Source organism: Glycine soja, chromosome 8, assembly GCF_004193775.1.
Source record: "Glycine soja cultivar W05 chromosome 8, ASM419377v2, whole genome shotgun sequence".
In the NCBI taxonomy this organism is placed as follows: Eukaryota; Viridiplantae; Streptophyta; class Magnoliopsida; order Fabales; family Fabaceae; genus Glycine; species Glycine soja.
Genome location: NC_041009.1, coordinates 15,999,733 through 16,015,793, shown reverse-complemented (window position 1 = coordinate 16,015,793; position 16,061 = coordinate 15,999,733). Strand labels below are relative to the sequence as shown.

At 31.5% G+C, this 16,061-nt stretch overlaps 1 protein-coding gene and 1 pseudogene across 2 annotated transcripts; both read right to left on the bottom strand.

Moving 5' to 3' along the window:
• Window positions 1–698: 698 nt before the first annotated feature.
• On the bottom strand, window positions 699–1,968 carry LOC114422357 (IAA-amino acid hydrolase ILR1-like 4). Its single transcript, XM_028388673.1, has 2 exons — window positions 1,451–1,968; window positions 699–1,010 (listed from the first exon to the last, which is right to left on the bottom strand). The coding sequence occupies exons 1-2, from the start codon at window positions 1,796–1,798 to the stop codon at window positions 834–836; spliced, it is 525 nt and encodes a 174-aa protein (XP_028244474.1). The 5' UTR covers window positions 1,799–1,968; the 3' UTR covers window positions 699–833.
• An 838-nt stretch (window positions 1,969–2,806) lies between these two features.
• Window positions 2,807–11,944, bottom strand: LOC114423950 (annotated as a pseudogene). The gene is made up of 7 exons (XR_003668958.1): window positions 11,568–11,944; window positions 11,059–11,262; window positions 6,150–6,734; window positions 5,808–5,933; window positions 4,913–5,227; window positions 4,200–4,328; window positions 2,807–3,430 (listed from the first exon to the last, which is right to left on the bottom strand). The product of XR_003668958.1 is annotated as an IAA-amino acid hydrolase ILR1-like 4 (transcript).
• Window positions 11,945–16,061: the final 4,117 nt, after the last annotated feature.

Sequence of the window (16,061 nt, the reverse complement as noted above, 5' to 3'; positions counted from 1 at the left end):
AAGCTACCGAAGAAAGTAGTTTTCACACTTTTATTGGATTTGGCCAATAGAAATGTGGAGATGCATGTTTGTGATGCTAATTGAATCACACTATATCTAATCTCATTTAACCTTTTTATAAGTTGGGTATACAAGTTAACTTTAATTTATAAAAAAATATGATATTTTTTTTACATAAAAAGTTGTTGAAAAAATTATCCAACTAACTTGGAGTGCACTAACTCAAGTGACTCAAGCAAGGCATTCATCATTCCAAACTTATATTCAGGAAAAAAAACTGGCAGATAATCAGATATGGATGACTGCCATGGGGTGGCAAAAGGTATGTAAGCCAACTTTTTTTATAAATGGATACATGAGAGGATGAAGACATCAGAACATAACAATCCAGAGAAAAGTAGCAGATAAGGGTGAGTGTCCTTGTATAGTAACAGACAACTTTTTTACTTTTAGTTTTCCTTTCTCCTTCTAGATTGTGTTACAGTAGCTAGAATCAAGAATGATTTTTCTTTTGAAAAAAATAAAACAATTAAGATGCACACGATAGAATGATTTTAATTTACAAAATTGGCATGATGGAAGATACTGACATTTGGCAATTGGACAATGCGCAGCAATTTACCAGTATGTTAGAAAGAAACCAAAGATTGACATAACTGGAATTCTACAATGAAAATTTAATAAAAGAAAAACGTATATAAATCATCAAAAGGATCAGATTTCTTGAATAGATGGCAAGTTGGACAGTAGAGAGGAGTGACTAGTGACCCCAAGTTTTCAATTTATATCAGCAGAGCAGTTGTTTAGGGGAAAAAACAAAGCAGAACATAACATTATACAGAAATGAAATGCAAATAAAAGAAATATAAAATAAAAAGTAAAACCTGTATCTCGTTTTCGTGCTGTTTGAGAATCTTTGCTGCCCCAAGAAGCATAGTGACATGAGCATCATGACCACATGCGTGCATCTTTTCAGGTATCTTGCACTTGTGCTCCCATTCCACCTTTTCCTAAGGTTAAGATGCGGCATCAAAGCTACAGTGTCAATAAAACTGAAGGAAAGGCAAACAACATCAAAAAAATTTATTCCAAATTGAAAGCAATGCCTATAGTATCCTCTTCAAATATCACAAATTCACTCGCCATTACTTCATCAAGACCATAAATTCGAGCAATACCATCACCTACTTGAAGAATAGTACCAGCATTTACAATTTTTACTTCTGTATTATATTGCTCAATGCATTTACGGATAATTTGATTAATTTCATCTGCACAAATGCTTACTATGAAAATTTCTTAATTTGATTGTTTTTAGAAGAAAAAAAATCTTTTGTTGTCTTACCCTTACCCCCAAACCAAATAAAACCAACCCACAAAACTATCATAAAAAAAAAGTAAAAATCCTGGTTCAAACATATGAAAAAAATATATATAGAATTGATGAAACCTGGATGGGAAGTGCACCCATATCAGCTCTTAATGCAACAGAAGGTGAGTTTCCTGTCCCTATGTAGCCAATAACACCAGTGACTGCAACTGGGTATTTATATGGGATACCCAGTTTATCCAATTCCTCTCTAATGAGTTTACTGGTCTCAAATTCCTCATAACGCAATTCTGGATTCTCATGAATCCTCCTTCTGATTTTGACCATCCAATAAAAAACTTCAGGCTTCTTGGCATTGTCCAGAAAGTTAGTGGAGACTTGGTTTGAGGAATCTGTTAACGAGAAGATGGGTGTTGCAGCCAAGACATGGAAAGTGATGAACAAATGAAACCATTTGAAGAAAAACATAATTTGTTTGGTTGGTGTTGGAGAGAATGAGATGAATAACAGACAGAACAGAACAGAAGAAAGGAACGAGGACAGTCAAACAGCAAACAACGTTGTTGTTTTGTTTGGTAAGATTGTGAGGACCCTCATCCACTCCAACCTGTTAATATTTGGTCTCTTCATTGTCACACTTTGCTACTTGCTAGAGTTTTATTGGTTGAAACACATTTTTTTAAAAAAAAAAAACTCAATAATTAATCCTTAAAATTTATTTGAAGGATCGACATCTTTTAACAATTTTTTTTCTTCATACACAGATCCTCATCCAGAATTATTTTTTTACTGCTTATGAGTAAATTACCATTTTACTCGTTAAATTTGTTGCGTGATATTACTTTAGTTTCTAAATAGAAAAAAATTATAAAAAAATGTTCCTAAATTTATGTTAGTTTCTGTTAGCAAACTCTGTCATGAGTGATGATTTTTGTAATATCATCATAATTGTTTTATGTAAAATAAAAAATATTTATTTGGACATTATTATTTACTCTGGTAATTAGTAGTATAATTTTATTTATAATAACAAAATTTGAAAGAAGATTTGATTTATTTAATTTTGAGAAAAGTTTCATGAACTCAAATAATGCTACTACCATTATAAATAAAATATGTGTAACACCCTCTCTTTTATATATGTATTTTTTTATAATAAAGATTTATTTTCTCTCTTGAGGTGTCATTATTATTTTTATTGTACTATTAATATATTTGATTAAAAAAATATAAATTTCTCTTGATAGTAAGGATTTTAGATATTTAAGGTAGAAAAAAGTTACAAATTTAGTGAGTCGCAAGTTGTATTTAATGAATAAAACTTTTAATTTTGTAGTTTTAAAAAAAAATAATCAATAAAAAAGTGTGTTAAAATATAAAGAGGAAAAATTCTAGATTTTACCTTATCAGTCAATCACAAATTCAATCACAAATAATTATGTATTATGTATGATAATTTTGTTGACTTTTATAAAATTCTATAATATGAGTAAATATTCATTAAATATGTGTCACAAGTGTGTTTCTAGTGCTCCTTTTATCTTTATTGTTACTCCGATCTTTAAAGGGAAAAACACTTAGGAATCTAAAGCATGTGACAGTTGAAGCTGTATAACAATGCCACATATATATCAGGTCATTGTTGCAAGAAATAAGACTACAATAGCTTTTAACAATTGCTGACACTTACAATTGATCATGATATTTCCCTACTACCTTGGCTATGCCCCGCTGATATTTTGTAAGATAACCAGTGGCCAATGATGCATGAAGTGCAGCCCCATAAGGAAGTCCATCTTCATTGATTACAAGATAGGGTGAGTGTAATGGCGCAACCGGTTCAAATGAAGAAGCATTCTTCATTCCAAGCGTGAAGTAGTAGCCAGGTATGACCTCTTGATAAAACGCAAAGTCTTCAGCAGCCATGTCTTGTTCCATATTAGTGTCAACTTTATTGATACCAAGCAAATTCCCAGCTACATCAACAAAAAGCTTGTGCAGGTCACCATTATTTATAGTTGGAGGATATAAAGGATTCTCTTCTTCAAAGAAGTTGACACTTGCATTGCACCTTAGCACAGCAGCTTGACCAATGATAACCTGCATAAATAATCAGCCTTAGCCACTACCACAAGGCAACACAACAATCTTATTCTCACAGTAATGTACCTCAAACTCATAAGTTTGTCAAACATCAACAAAAGGTAAAGGCCTACTAGATTTTTTCCTTAAACTCATAAGTTCTATGTACCTCTTAAATATGCTCTACGAACAAAACTACTTTACAGGAATCTGATTCTCCATGTTTGTGTAATCTATATATGCATTTACTCTCAGTTATGTTGACATGTTTTTTGTATGACAATAAAGAAAAAACTAACGTACTCCGGTGCTAGAAGGCTCATATGTGAAGCTATGAAGAAGGGCATTGTATGCAGTCTTATCCTTACATATGCAAAAGACTGTTTCTGAATTCAAACCCTTAATCAACAAGTCAGCAAGGTGCAGCTTTACCGCTGCACTAGAGCTCGCTTTCATTTTGTACACCAATGATTATGGAATTATAAAATGTGACGTAGGTGGCATTTGAGTTGTTTTTTATAATCCCCTTACAAACAAAAAACTACAACCATACAAGTTTCTAACTGATCCTATGAAATTCAACATATTTCTTATTATAACTAAAATAAGTAGTTTGAAGTAAATAATCATAATCATAATCATAATCAAGCTATTAGATTTAACAACCACAGGAAAGAAAACAAACAAGTAAGTGAGAGGTGATGATGTATATTATAAGAGTCTAGATCATTCATTTCAGATTTCAGTTCATGCATGTAAAATGAATCTATTTTTCTCCTTGACAAACCTGCTCAATGCGTTGTTTAAGGTGCTCCAATGTTTCTCTAGAAAAAGCTCGGAAAGTGCCACCAATTGTGACATAATCTGGAATAACATTGAAAGCATCACCTCCTTGGAGCTTTGCAATTGTCAAAACCTGTGGGGACATGTACTTTATTTAAGGAAGATACAGAGGATTGTCACCATAAACAAGTAAAGTCCTTCAGGAATCAAGCCTTTTCTTCTGTTTAAATAATAAGCAATTATATATCACGAACACAAAGATTCACAAACATATACATCCTAAAGGTCTAGATCCCATATATATGCCTCTATGATTATTAAAAGCTTGTGGTAAAGTGCTACTCTAACTCATCTTTTTCTCTGACAAGGGTATTAAAGTTTCACCCCACTTGGTCTTCAAGTCATTATTTTCTCCCATCCCTTGTGATCGAGAGACACTGTCTTCTAATCCTGATACTCGATATGGCATTGACTAGCGAGAAGTGTTGTGGTTTTCAATTCCATATGGTGCTCATCCAGGCTCAATTTTCCAGCCAAGCTAATCACTCAGTGTATTACTTAAAATGTAATAGTATTCTTACTTGAGCATATAATTAGCTATTAGCAGTCGCAGACTCAGAATATTGTAAACACTTCTTGATATTAGCATTAAAATGAGGATAAAATAAGTATAAATATGAAGCTCACAATGGAAAAATAAGAATGAACCAAATATACCTGAGGGTCAAGAGGATCAGCCTCGCGAGAAACAAGGTTTTGTAAGCTAATAATGACATTGGTAGCAGCCATTACAGGGTCTATAGAAAGTTGGGGAAGAGCTGCATGACCTCCCTTTCCTCTTATTATTGCTTCAAATACACCACTTCCTGCCAATAATGGACCAGACCTAGAGGCCACTTCACCTACAGGAATCTCAGGCTTCACATGTAATCCAAAGATAGCAATAACATTATCTAAGGCTCCAGTATCTAAAATTTTCTTAGCCCCTGCACCTCCTTCCTCTGCTGGTTGGAAAACAAGAACAATAGTTCCCTATTTAGACAGCAAGATAATGAATTTGTTAGGGATCCATGAGAGAGGATGAAGACAACATATGTCACTGAGTCACTGTTAGTGACTTAAGCATTGGAGTGACTTTGCAGATGTCACACCCGTTATCCAATTGAATCTATTTTGAAGAGTAAAATCATTTGATCAGATTCTTTCAATTTTCTTGATTTATCATTTGATTGGCTTGGTTTAAAATTTAAATTTGATCCAATCCAATTTAAAGTAATATGCATTTGATCAATTTTTCGTTTTAGTCTTATTTCTATCTTTCTTCGGAGAAAATATTAAATAAACAATAGCATATATAATATAGTAAAATAAATAAATAAAAGATATCGCATGTCTTATCTATAAGTTATAATATAGCTAATAATAATATAATTAGAGCTGACAATTTATGGGGCACAAGTCAAACCAGATACACTCTTTAATTTCAGACCCAAAATTAAAACTTGTGACCTTAAGCATACTATTCAAATTCCCTTGAATAAAGCAAAACATAACGTTATATAGAAAGGAAACCGGAAAAAAAATAGAATGCAATATAAAAAGTAAGTAAAACCTGCAACTGTTTTTCATGTTGTTTGAGAATCTTTGCTGCCCCAAGAAGCATAGCGACATGAGCATCATGGGCACACGCATGCATCTTTCCAGGTACTTTACTCTTGTGCTCCCACTCCACCATTTCCTGAGGTTAAGATATACATACCATCAAATCAATGGAATATACAAAGAAGTGTCAATAAAACTGAGAAATTAATTAATTAATTAAATGCAAACATAACTCTTTTGTTGTCTTACCCTTTCCACCAAAACCAAAGAGAACCATCACATAAAACTATCATAAAAAAAGTCAATCATGGTTCAAGCATATGAAAATAAAATAACATAAAACTCATGAAACCTGAATCGGGAGTGCATCCATATCAGTTCTTATTGCAACAAAAGGCGAGCTTCCTGTCCCAATGTAGCCAATAACACCAGTGACAGCAACTGGGTGTTTATATGAGATACCCAGTTTATCTAATTCCTCTCTAATCAGTTTACTGGTCTCAAATTCTTCATAACCCAACTCTGGATTCTCATGAATCTTCCTTCTGATTTTCACCATCCAATCAAATACTTCAGGCTTCTTGGCATTTTCTAGATAGTTTGTGGAGAGTTGATTTGAGGAATCTGTTAATGAGAAGATGGGTGTTGCATCCAAGGCAAGGAAAATGAAGAACAAATTGAACCGTTTTCTGAAGCAACACATAGTTACTTTGGTTTGGTGTTTGAGAGAATGAAACGAAGTGAAGTAGTACAAACAAAACAGAGGACAACAGTAAAACAGCAAACAATCGGCTTTTGTTTTATAAGATCGTGATGGCCACTCCAACCTGTCAAGATATTTATTAGATGGAACACATTTTTCAACACTATGCTTTTTAGCATGGTACTTTTTTGCTGTTAAATCCTGTCTTTCACGCACTAACAAAAAAATCTTGTTATTTCATATTACTTTATCATAAATATTTAGGTGGAATCCAAATTTCTTAGTGTTGAGTCTTTCTTCACCATTGGATGGATTGAGTGAATTATTCTATGATAGTTGATTAGAAGTGGTAATAGGCTAGATTGAATAAAATTTTGTTTAAATAGGTCTAATTTGTGTAAAAAATTTAAGGCTTGAGTTTGGTTTATTATACATCATAGACTTTCACCACTACAAAATACATTATATACTTTTTATATCAGTTCATAATCAATATTGAATTGATCAACATATCAGTTCTTCAATCAATGTGAAAAATCACCTTTTACAATAGTTATAGAGACAAGTGGCTTAACAAGGATTATAAAACTCTTGTTAAGACCAAAGTTTAAAAAAAAATAGCACTTACGGGATTAAAAAACTTTCTTAATACCAAAGTCAAAACAAAACATATCAAAAAAAAATCATGGTGATGTTCTAGCTATTGTAATACAATCTAGAAGAAGGGGAAAAGGAAAACGGGAAGAGTGAAGAGAAGAAGTTGGAGTTAAGGTTATTTCATAAACTAATATGATTCAATAATATTGATAAATAAAAAAAAACTGAATAAACAGAAAATTGAAGAATGAAAAATGGAAAAGTCAATTTTTTATATAGATTTAATATTTTTTTTTATCCAAATCAAACTTGTATATACATATATAATTTTTTATTTGTGAATTTATGATATCACAACATTCTTACATTTTATTTCTTATATATTTATAAAATTATTATGTAACGTGCACTTATTTATGAGAAATATATTTAAAAATAATTTAGTGACTATTGGAGTAAAGGTGTATATAAATGTAATTATTCAGCAAAAAATATAGAAATGTAATTATTCTATTGTCTAAATATAATTTTCGTTTAAATATATAATTTAATTCTTATACATATGTCATGAATTCTGCTGATAAAAAAAACATGTCATGGATTCTTAATTTGGTCCATTTATGTAAAACTTATTAAATCAATTTCTATGTGTCTTGGATTTTCAATTTGCATTAGTCCTCACCACCATTAACCTTACTCTTTTTTAATTTGGCTTCTACATGTAGATCTAGCACATTCTTAATTTGATCCTTAAATTAAGAATGCACTACAGTTATAGGAAAAATGAATGAAAATTAAAAATGTGTAAAGGGGTTATAGGTGGTAGAGACTAAATTCAGAATATGCAACAATACAAGGACTAAATTATATGTTCAACTTTAATTATACACTGAGGCAAATATAGGTCGTCCGATTCAACCCGATTTAATGGGCCAAAGCATGAAAAAAGGCTTGGATAGGCTGAACTGTTTTGCTTTGGGTGTTGCTAGGTGCACCCAGCATTATTAGCATTATTGCTGGTGCACCCAGCACTTAAGGTAAAATGACGAAAATACCCTTGATCCGTAAGCCATTTAAATTGATTCGTAAAAGCCTTACGGATCAACTTGATCTGTAGAAACCTTACGGATCAACTTGATCTGTAAGCCTTTTACGAAACAATACGGATCAACATGATCCGTAAGCTTTTTATGAATCAACTTGATCCGTAAGACTTTTACAGATCATGCTGATCCGTATTGTTCCGTAAAAGGCTTACGAATCAAGTTGATCCGTATCTATCTTACGGATCAACTTGATTCGTAAGCCTTTTACGGATCACCCTCACACACTCCCATCACAAATGCAAAAAAAGTGCAAGGACAGTTTTAGTATTTTAATTAAATGCTGGGTGCACCTAGCAACACTCTTTTGCTTTTTATACATGAAAAAAATTTACCATGACATTCATTTCTTGAGACTATATTGTATTGGCTTGACTTGATTTATTTGGTCCATCGGGCCTATCAAATTGACTCGATTTTTTTGGGTCACGACAACTCTAATGATATTATTATTAGTTATAAAATAACTTATACATCAGATATTTGATATTTGGAATTATTTTTTACTATTTTTATATTTACTATTTGTTTCATATATTTTTTTTGCAAAGAATAATAATAATAAAACTGAAAATTGATTAAATACATACCACTTAAGATTTGATTGGATCAAATTTAAATTTTAAACCTAGCCAATCATGGAATGATGAATCAAAAAATTAAAATAATACGATCAAATGACTTTTCTCTTGGAGATCGATTCAATCCAACATGCAAAACACGTAGTTGGCGCCTTTATTAGTCTACCATACAAAGGACACTCATCCATGTCTTCTCTCTGGATTACTTTGATCTTGTTTGGTCTGAGACAAGGATATCTGATCTACCTTTGCTTCGTGAGTCAGACTGGAATGATATGTTCCTTTCAGAATGTTGAATTGGTCCGATCTTGAGAACTTCGAACCGGTTTGGATTAATTGGTGTGATATTGTAAAGACACTCCAATGCTTAAGTAAACGAGAATCCCCTACAAGAAATATGATAATAAATGCGCATACTTGTGTTGTCTTCATCCTCCTCTCATGGATTCCTAACAAATTCATTATCTAGTTTTCCAACCAGCAGAGGAAGGAGGTGCAAGGGCTAAGAAAATTTTAGATGCTGGAGCCTTAGATAATGTTATTGCTATTTTTGGATTACATGTGAAGCCTGAGATTCCTATAGGTCTGGTCCATTATTGGCAGGAAGTGGTGTATTTGAAGCAATAATAAGAGGAAAGGGAGGTCATGCAGCTCTTCCTCAACTTTCTATAGACCCTGTAATGGCAGCTACCAATGGCATTATTAGCTTACAAAACCTTGTTTCTCGCAAGGCTGGTCCTCTTGACCCCCAGGTATATTTTGTTAATTCTCTTGTAAGCTACACATTTATACTTATTTTATCCTTAATTTACTTGTTATGCTGACAATCCCATGTGTCTTCTTTACATATTTGTCTCCACAGGTTTTGACAGTTGCAAAGCTCCAAGGAGGTGCTGCATTCGATGTTATTCCAGATTATGTCATAATTGGTGGCACCTTCCGAGCTCTTTCTAGAGAAGCATTGAAGCACCTTAAACAGCGCATTGAGCAGGTTTGTCAAGGAGAAGAATAGATTCATTTTACATGCATATAAACTGCAATTTTAAATTAATGAGTTCCTCTATAATTAATATACATCATCACCTCATTAATTAATCTGTTGTTTTCTTTCTTGTGGTTGTTAAACCTAATAGCTTGGTTAGGATTATGATTATGAGTTTAAGGGTGATCCTATACATAACTGCAATGTGGCCTTCAAGTTTATCACTGTGGTGGGGGCTAAGGCTGATTCATATATGCAGGTTATCATTGGTCAAGCAGCTGTGCTGAGGTGCAATGCAAGTGTCAATTTCCTTGATGAAGAGAAACCTTTATATCCTCCAACTATAAAGAATGATGACTTGCACAAGGTTTTTGTTGATGTAGCTGGGAATTTGATTGGTATTTATAATGTTAACATTGATATGCAAACAGACATGGCAGCTGAAGACTTTGCATTCTATCAAGAGGCCATACCTGGCTATTACTTCACGCTTGGAATGAAGAATGCTTCTTCAATTGAAACGGTTGCGCCATTACACTCACCCTATCTTGTAATCAATGAAGATGGACTTCCCTATGGGGCTGCACTTCATGCATCATTGGCCACTGATTATCTTACAAAATATAAACAGGACGTAGCCAGGGTAGTCGGGAAATATCATGGTCAACTATGAGTGTTAATAATTATAAAATGCCATTGTAGTCTAAGTCTTATTTCTTGCAACAATGATCTGATATATATGTGGCATTGTTTTACAGCTTTGATTGTTGCATGGTTTAGATTCCTAAGTGTGCATTTAGCTAATGGGAAATGGGACTAATAAAGATAAAAGAGTGTTGACCGTGCATTTAGAGGAGACTCTTGGAGAGGAAAAATATACTGTGCTGATTTCTATGTCTTGAAGATTTTGTCTCATGGCTTTCGTTTACAGGGTTGAGTTGTTTTCAGCAAAAAAATAAAAAATAAAAAAATCTGTGGGTAACATAATTATTTTTTACTAATTTACCACCAATAAATATGCTCATATGGAGCTATACCGACGAATATTATGTTTTTGTCGATAATTACTGACGACGGCTTAATTCATGGGAATGTTGTGAAAAAGCATCTATGGATTTGTCCGTGAGAAATTACTCACACCAACATATATTTTTATGAGAAATTACCCACACAAATATGTTAATGTCGGGTTGTTAAACTATAACGCACGAATCAACTAATGTGAATGTGAAGTTGTTACAACTTTGCTAGTGGTATATATTGAGTTCGTATCTTGGGTTTGCAGCTACTGCCTATGAATAAATTAAGGAAAACATAATGTTATACAGAGAGGAAACAGAAATAAAGAAGGCAATATAAAAAGTAAGTAAAACCTGCAACTGTTTTTCATGCTGTTTGAGAATCTTTGCAGCCCCAAGAAGCATAGCGACATGAGAATCATGACCACATGCATGCATTTTTCCAGGTACTTTAGTCTTGTGCTCCCACTCCACCATTTCCTGAGATCAAATCATCAATGGAATATAATTAACCAATTAAAGGCAAACATAACTCTTTTGGTTAACCAATTAAAGGCAAACATAACTCTTTTGGTTGTCTTACCTTTAACACCAAACCAAAGAGAACCAACCCATTAAACTATCATAAAAGAAAAGTCAAAATCCCATTTTCAAGCATATATTTTTTTTATCCCTGGGAAATGGAAGACAATGTCAGAAATTTACACATTTATTTAACCAAGTCAGTTATATCTTCCTGTTCAAGCATATGAATAAATAAATAAATAATAGAGAATTTATGAAACCTGGACGGGAAGTGCATCCATATTAGCTCTTATTGCAACAAAAGGTGAGTTTTCTGTCCCTATGTAGCCAATAACATAACTACATAAGTGACTGCAACTGGGTGTTTATATGGGATACCCAATTTATCCAATTCCTCTCTAACGAGTTTACTGGTCTCAAATTCCTCATAACCCAACTCTGGATTCTCATGAATCTTCCTTCTGATTTTCACCATCCAATCAAATACTTCAGGCTTCTTGGCAATTTCTAGAAAGTTTGTGGAGAGTAGGTTTCAGGAATGATCTGATAATGAGAATATTGGAGTTGCAGCCATGACATGGAAAATGATGAACATATTGAACCATTTTTTGAACGAAAGCATAGTTTCTTTGGTGTTTGAAAGAATGGAATGAAGTGAAGACCAAACAAAACAAAACGAAGACAGTGAGAAACAGCAAACAACCGTAGCTTTCTTTCATAAGATCGTGATGGTCACTCCCACCTGTCAAGAGATTTATTGTTCTCTTCATAGTTACACCTTGGCTAATATTTTATTGGATGGAACACATTTTTTATTATTAAATCGTCGAATCCCGTGTTTGCCACAATAATAAAAAAATATCTACATTATTTAATAAAATTATCATAACAATGGACCCAAAGGTAAAAAATGTCAAATAACAATAACATTCTCTATAATTATATTGTGGATGTGATGGCATGATATGCATGTCTTAAGTAATATTTTCTTATTACAAAAATCAGATTTGATTCATCTTCTTCACCAAAGTAAGAGTTTACCTTACCGAATTAGGTTAGCAAAATCTATATTATCTTCTCTTCAATTTGCAAATTTGGATATAAAAAAAGGCTAAAATATCATTTTGATCCATTATTTTTTGCATTTTTATGTTTTGATGATTCTTTAGAAGTGTCAATTTAGTTATTTATGTTTTTTTCGATTAAAGATTATAAGCATCCCTTAATTCGCTAGTTAGAGATTAATTTCAATGTGTTTGTGGTTAATTCAAGAAAATTTTAGTTATTTATGTTTAGCGATGGATCCAAAATGATTCTTTCACTTATTAGATAATCATGTAATGTTAATTTTATTTTATTTTATTTGTAGTTTATTTTATGACGGTTTAAAATTGTCAAAAATTGCTTATATAGGTCAATTAATTGATACTAAGTTTGATTCCTATAAATAAAAAATGTTATACAAATATTAAAAGAGAACTGATGCATTCAATAATTAGAAAAATTATGAAAAAAATTATAAAACGAATTTTTTTACTGCATGAAATGACTTAATAATTTTTAAAAATCCATTTATTAAATATAAATTAAGATAAATTAATTTGGAAAGTTCCTATACTTTTACCAAATTCTCAATAGTTTCTTGACCTTCTTTTTTTCTTTTAATTGGATCTTGAACTTTTTTTTTTCAATTAGGTCTCTCATCTAATTGTTATTATAAAAAATGAACTGCAAAGATCTAACTAGAGGTAAGTGTAGGAAATTGGCGTATCTTGAGTATAGTGTACACACAACTAAGTCAATTATGAGATATTCTTATAAAGTTTCTACCTAACTAGGCATTCCTTCACAATTATTTGGCTCTACAAAACTATTAAATTATATATATTCAAAATATTGAAATTACTATTATATTTTAATTTTTTTTATCATTTTAAAAATTAATTTCTTACTAAAATTACTCTCTTAAAATGTAAAGCACTACCATATTAATAACCGTTAAATATGAGTTATTTTTTATAATAAAATTAATAAAAATATCCTTAAAATGATTATTTAGCAATTATTCATACTTAATTGTTAAGAATTAATGTTTTTCCTATTCATGACTTGTAGATATGAAAATGAGGGATTAAAAATTTAAAAGCTGAAAAAAATAAGCAAAAAAATTGAACAAGGTCCAGTCTATTGCGCACTCAGCACAAATTCAAGCATCAGCGCTAAGCAAGCAGAACGCGCTAAACGCGAATACAAGCATATGTGTTAAGCAAGTAGAGCACGCTAAGTGTGAGCACACATGTCCAAGTCCACTCCAGTAACTATATATACAAAAAAAAAGTCAAACCAAGGAGAAAATACACACTGAATCTCAAAACACTCTAATACACACCTAAAGCCTAAGAACTCTCCCTTAGGACATTTTTTCTTCTCTTTCATCATTTTCTGTTCCCTTTTTCCATACTTTCTCCTCCATCAGTTCCTATACTCCTTTTCTAGTGTAAGTTTCTTATGGCTATGAAAAGTTTAACCCTCAGATGTATTATATACTTCATATTTATCAATGCAACACATGTTTCTATCTTATTATCCTTTCTTACTTTTAATTTCTTGCATCATTCATCCTTGCATTATTTTGGGGATTAGGTGTTTGACAGAAGGTAATCCTTAATATGAATACAAGAAAGATTTTACATGCATCAATTTTATGAATTAGTCGTTCGACAAAGGATAATTTCTAATAAAACTAAAAGGACAAGATATCTTAATAAAATCATTGTTATACATATAATGATTGCATTATGCTTATGCATTGAAACAAACATCTAGAATTAGAACTTCATGCATTTTATCTGTTGAATATTTGTAAAGACATTTAGAAGATAAATAGGTAAAATATGATTGTCATCATAAGACATCATGGGCAAGTAATCTAATAGATATGGGTAGGATGAATTCACCTGATTGATAAAGAAAAATAAAAAATAATACATCTTAGGCAAACAAGCCATGTTAAGTCCTAATATTTTTATTTTATTGAATTTCCTATTAATTTTTTTGTTTCCTATTGTTTTCTTTGTCTACTAATATATGTTATTATTTACTGTTCTTGCTACTTATCATTTAATTCATCGTATCTCTTCTCTTATAAATTGAAAATTATACAACGCAAGTACAAAATAAAATTCATGTGAAAATTAATACTCAGACTTTTGAGTTTTTACTACTTTAAACATTTGGTACATTTGTCAAACAGTTAACACATATAAATTTACATGAAACTAAATTATAATAAAGTTTTCTTTTTGAGTAATTAATATGATAGTAAGTTTTTTATAATATATTATAATAATTTTTTATAAAATTAATTTAGAAAATAAAATCTGGACAAAGACAAAATTGATGAAAAATTAGGAATAATTCAATTATCAAATTATTTTGAAAAGTAATGTCCTAATTATATCTTTGCATAACTAACTGTGACTTTTCACGTTCCGTAAAAAGTTTTGGTTTTTAATGTTATTTAATAATTTATAAAATAAAGGTCTAAGAATTAATTCGAGGCCCTATCTTTGTTCGTTACAACTCTTGTTTGGTTTGATTGTTTTTTATTTTTATTTTTTTAGTAAAAATAGAAAATGGTAATGAAAATATGTTTGGTTGGATTTTTGTTTTCATTTTCACTAAAGATATTTTCTCAAACGAACCAACAATTAAAAACAATGAAATTTTGTTTTCAGTTGAAATCAGGAACCTTATCTTGAGTAAAATGAAAACGTGGCGGTAAAAAATATAATTTTAAGTAAATCTAAAAATACATTTCCTTTTGAAAACATATTTTAATTTATTAAAAACAGAAAACAAAAAGTCAAATCAAACATGTTTTCAAAATTCTAATCTTCTAAAAATAAAAACAATTTTCAAAAAATGAAAAAAAAAATAAAAATATAAACCAAACACCCCTTTATTTTTTTATGAACCCTAGTCATCGCCATGAATCGTCCTCCACCGAACTACTAGAGATATCCATATATGAATAAGACACTTGTCAATCTTGTTTACGAAGAGATGCCACATGGCGTGGACGCTGGTTCAGTGTCACATTATAAGTAGGTCGAGTATGGATTCCATTGATCAAAGACAAACAGGATATAAAAATCATCGACACCATCCTTATATTGTTAAGGGGCAGCACAATCCTTGATGTAAATAATATAATGTATAGACATAACATATAATGTATAGGCATGACATACAAACTCAAACTCATGCATATATGGTACTTATTTGACCCAACATATGACTTTGACAAGCAAAATCCATTTTTAATTGGCAAAATCTGTTTTCACGGGCAAAATCCATTTTTATCAATATGACGACGTTTCTCAAGTCTACCTTGGATCATTCACTTGAAAATAATGCTAGGCGAGAGACGAAAATTGTTGCACTGTACGATATCCATCGTTATTGTGGCTCATTCTATGGTGGAAGTTAACCCCAATACTTGGATCCTTATTATCTAGACAAGGATTAGTGTTTGGTATAGTTTGATTGAGAATTAAATGAGATGTATTCACATATGTGGTTTTTGATTGGAAATTAAATCCATTTTTAATTGGCAAAATCTGTTTTCACGGGCAAAATCCATTTTTATCAATATGACGACGTTTCTCAAGTCTACCTTGGATCATTCACTTGAAAATAATGCTAGGCGAGAGACGAAAATTGTTGCACTGTACGATATCCATCGTTATTGT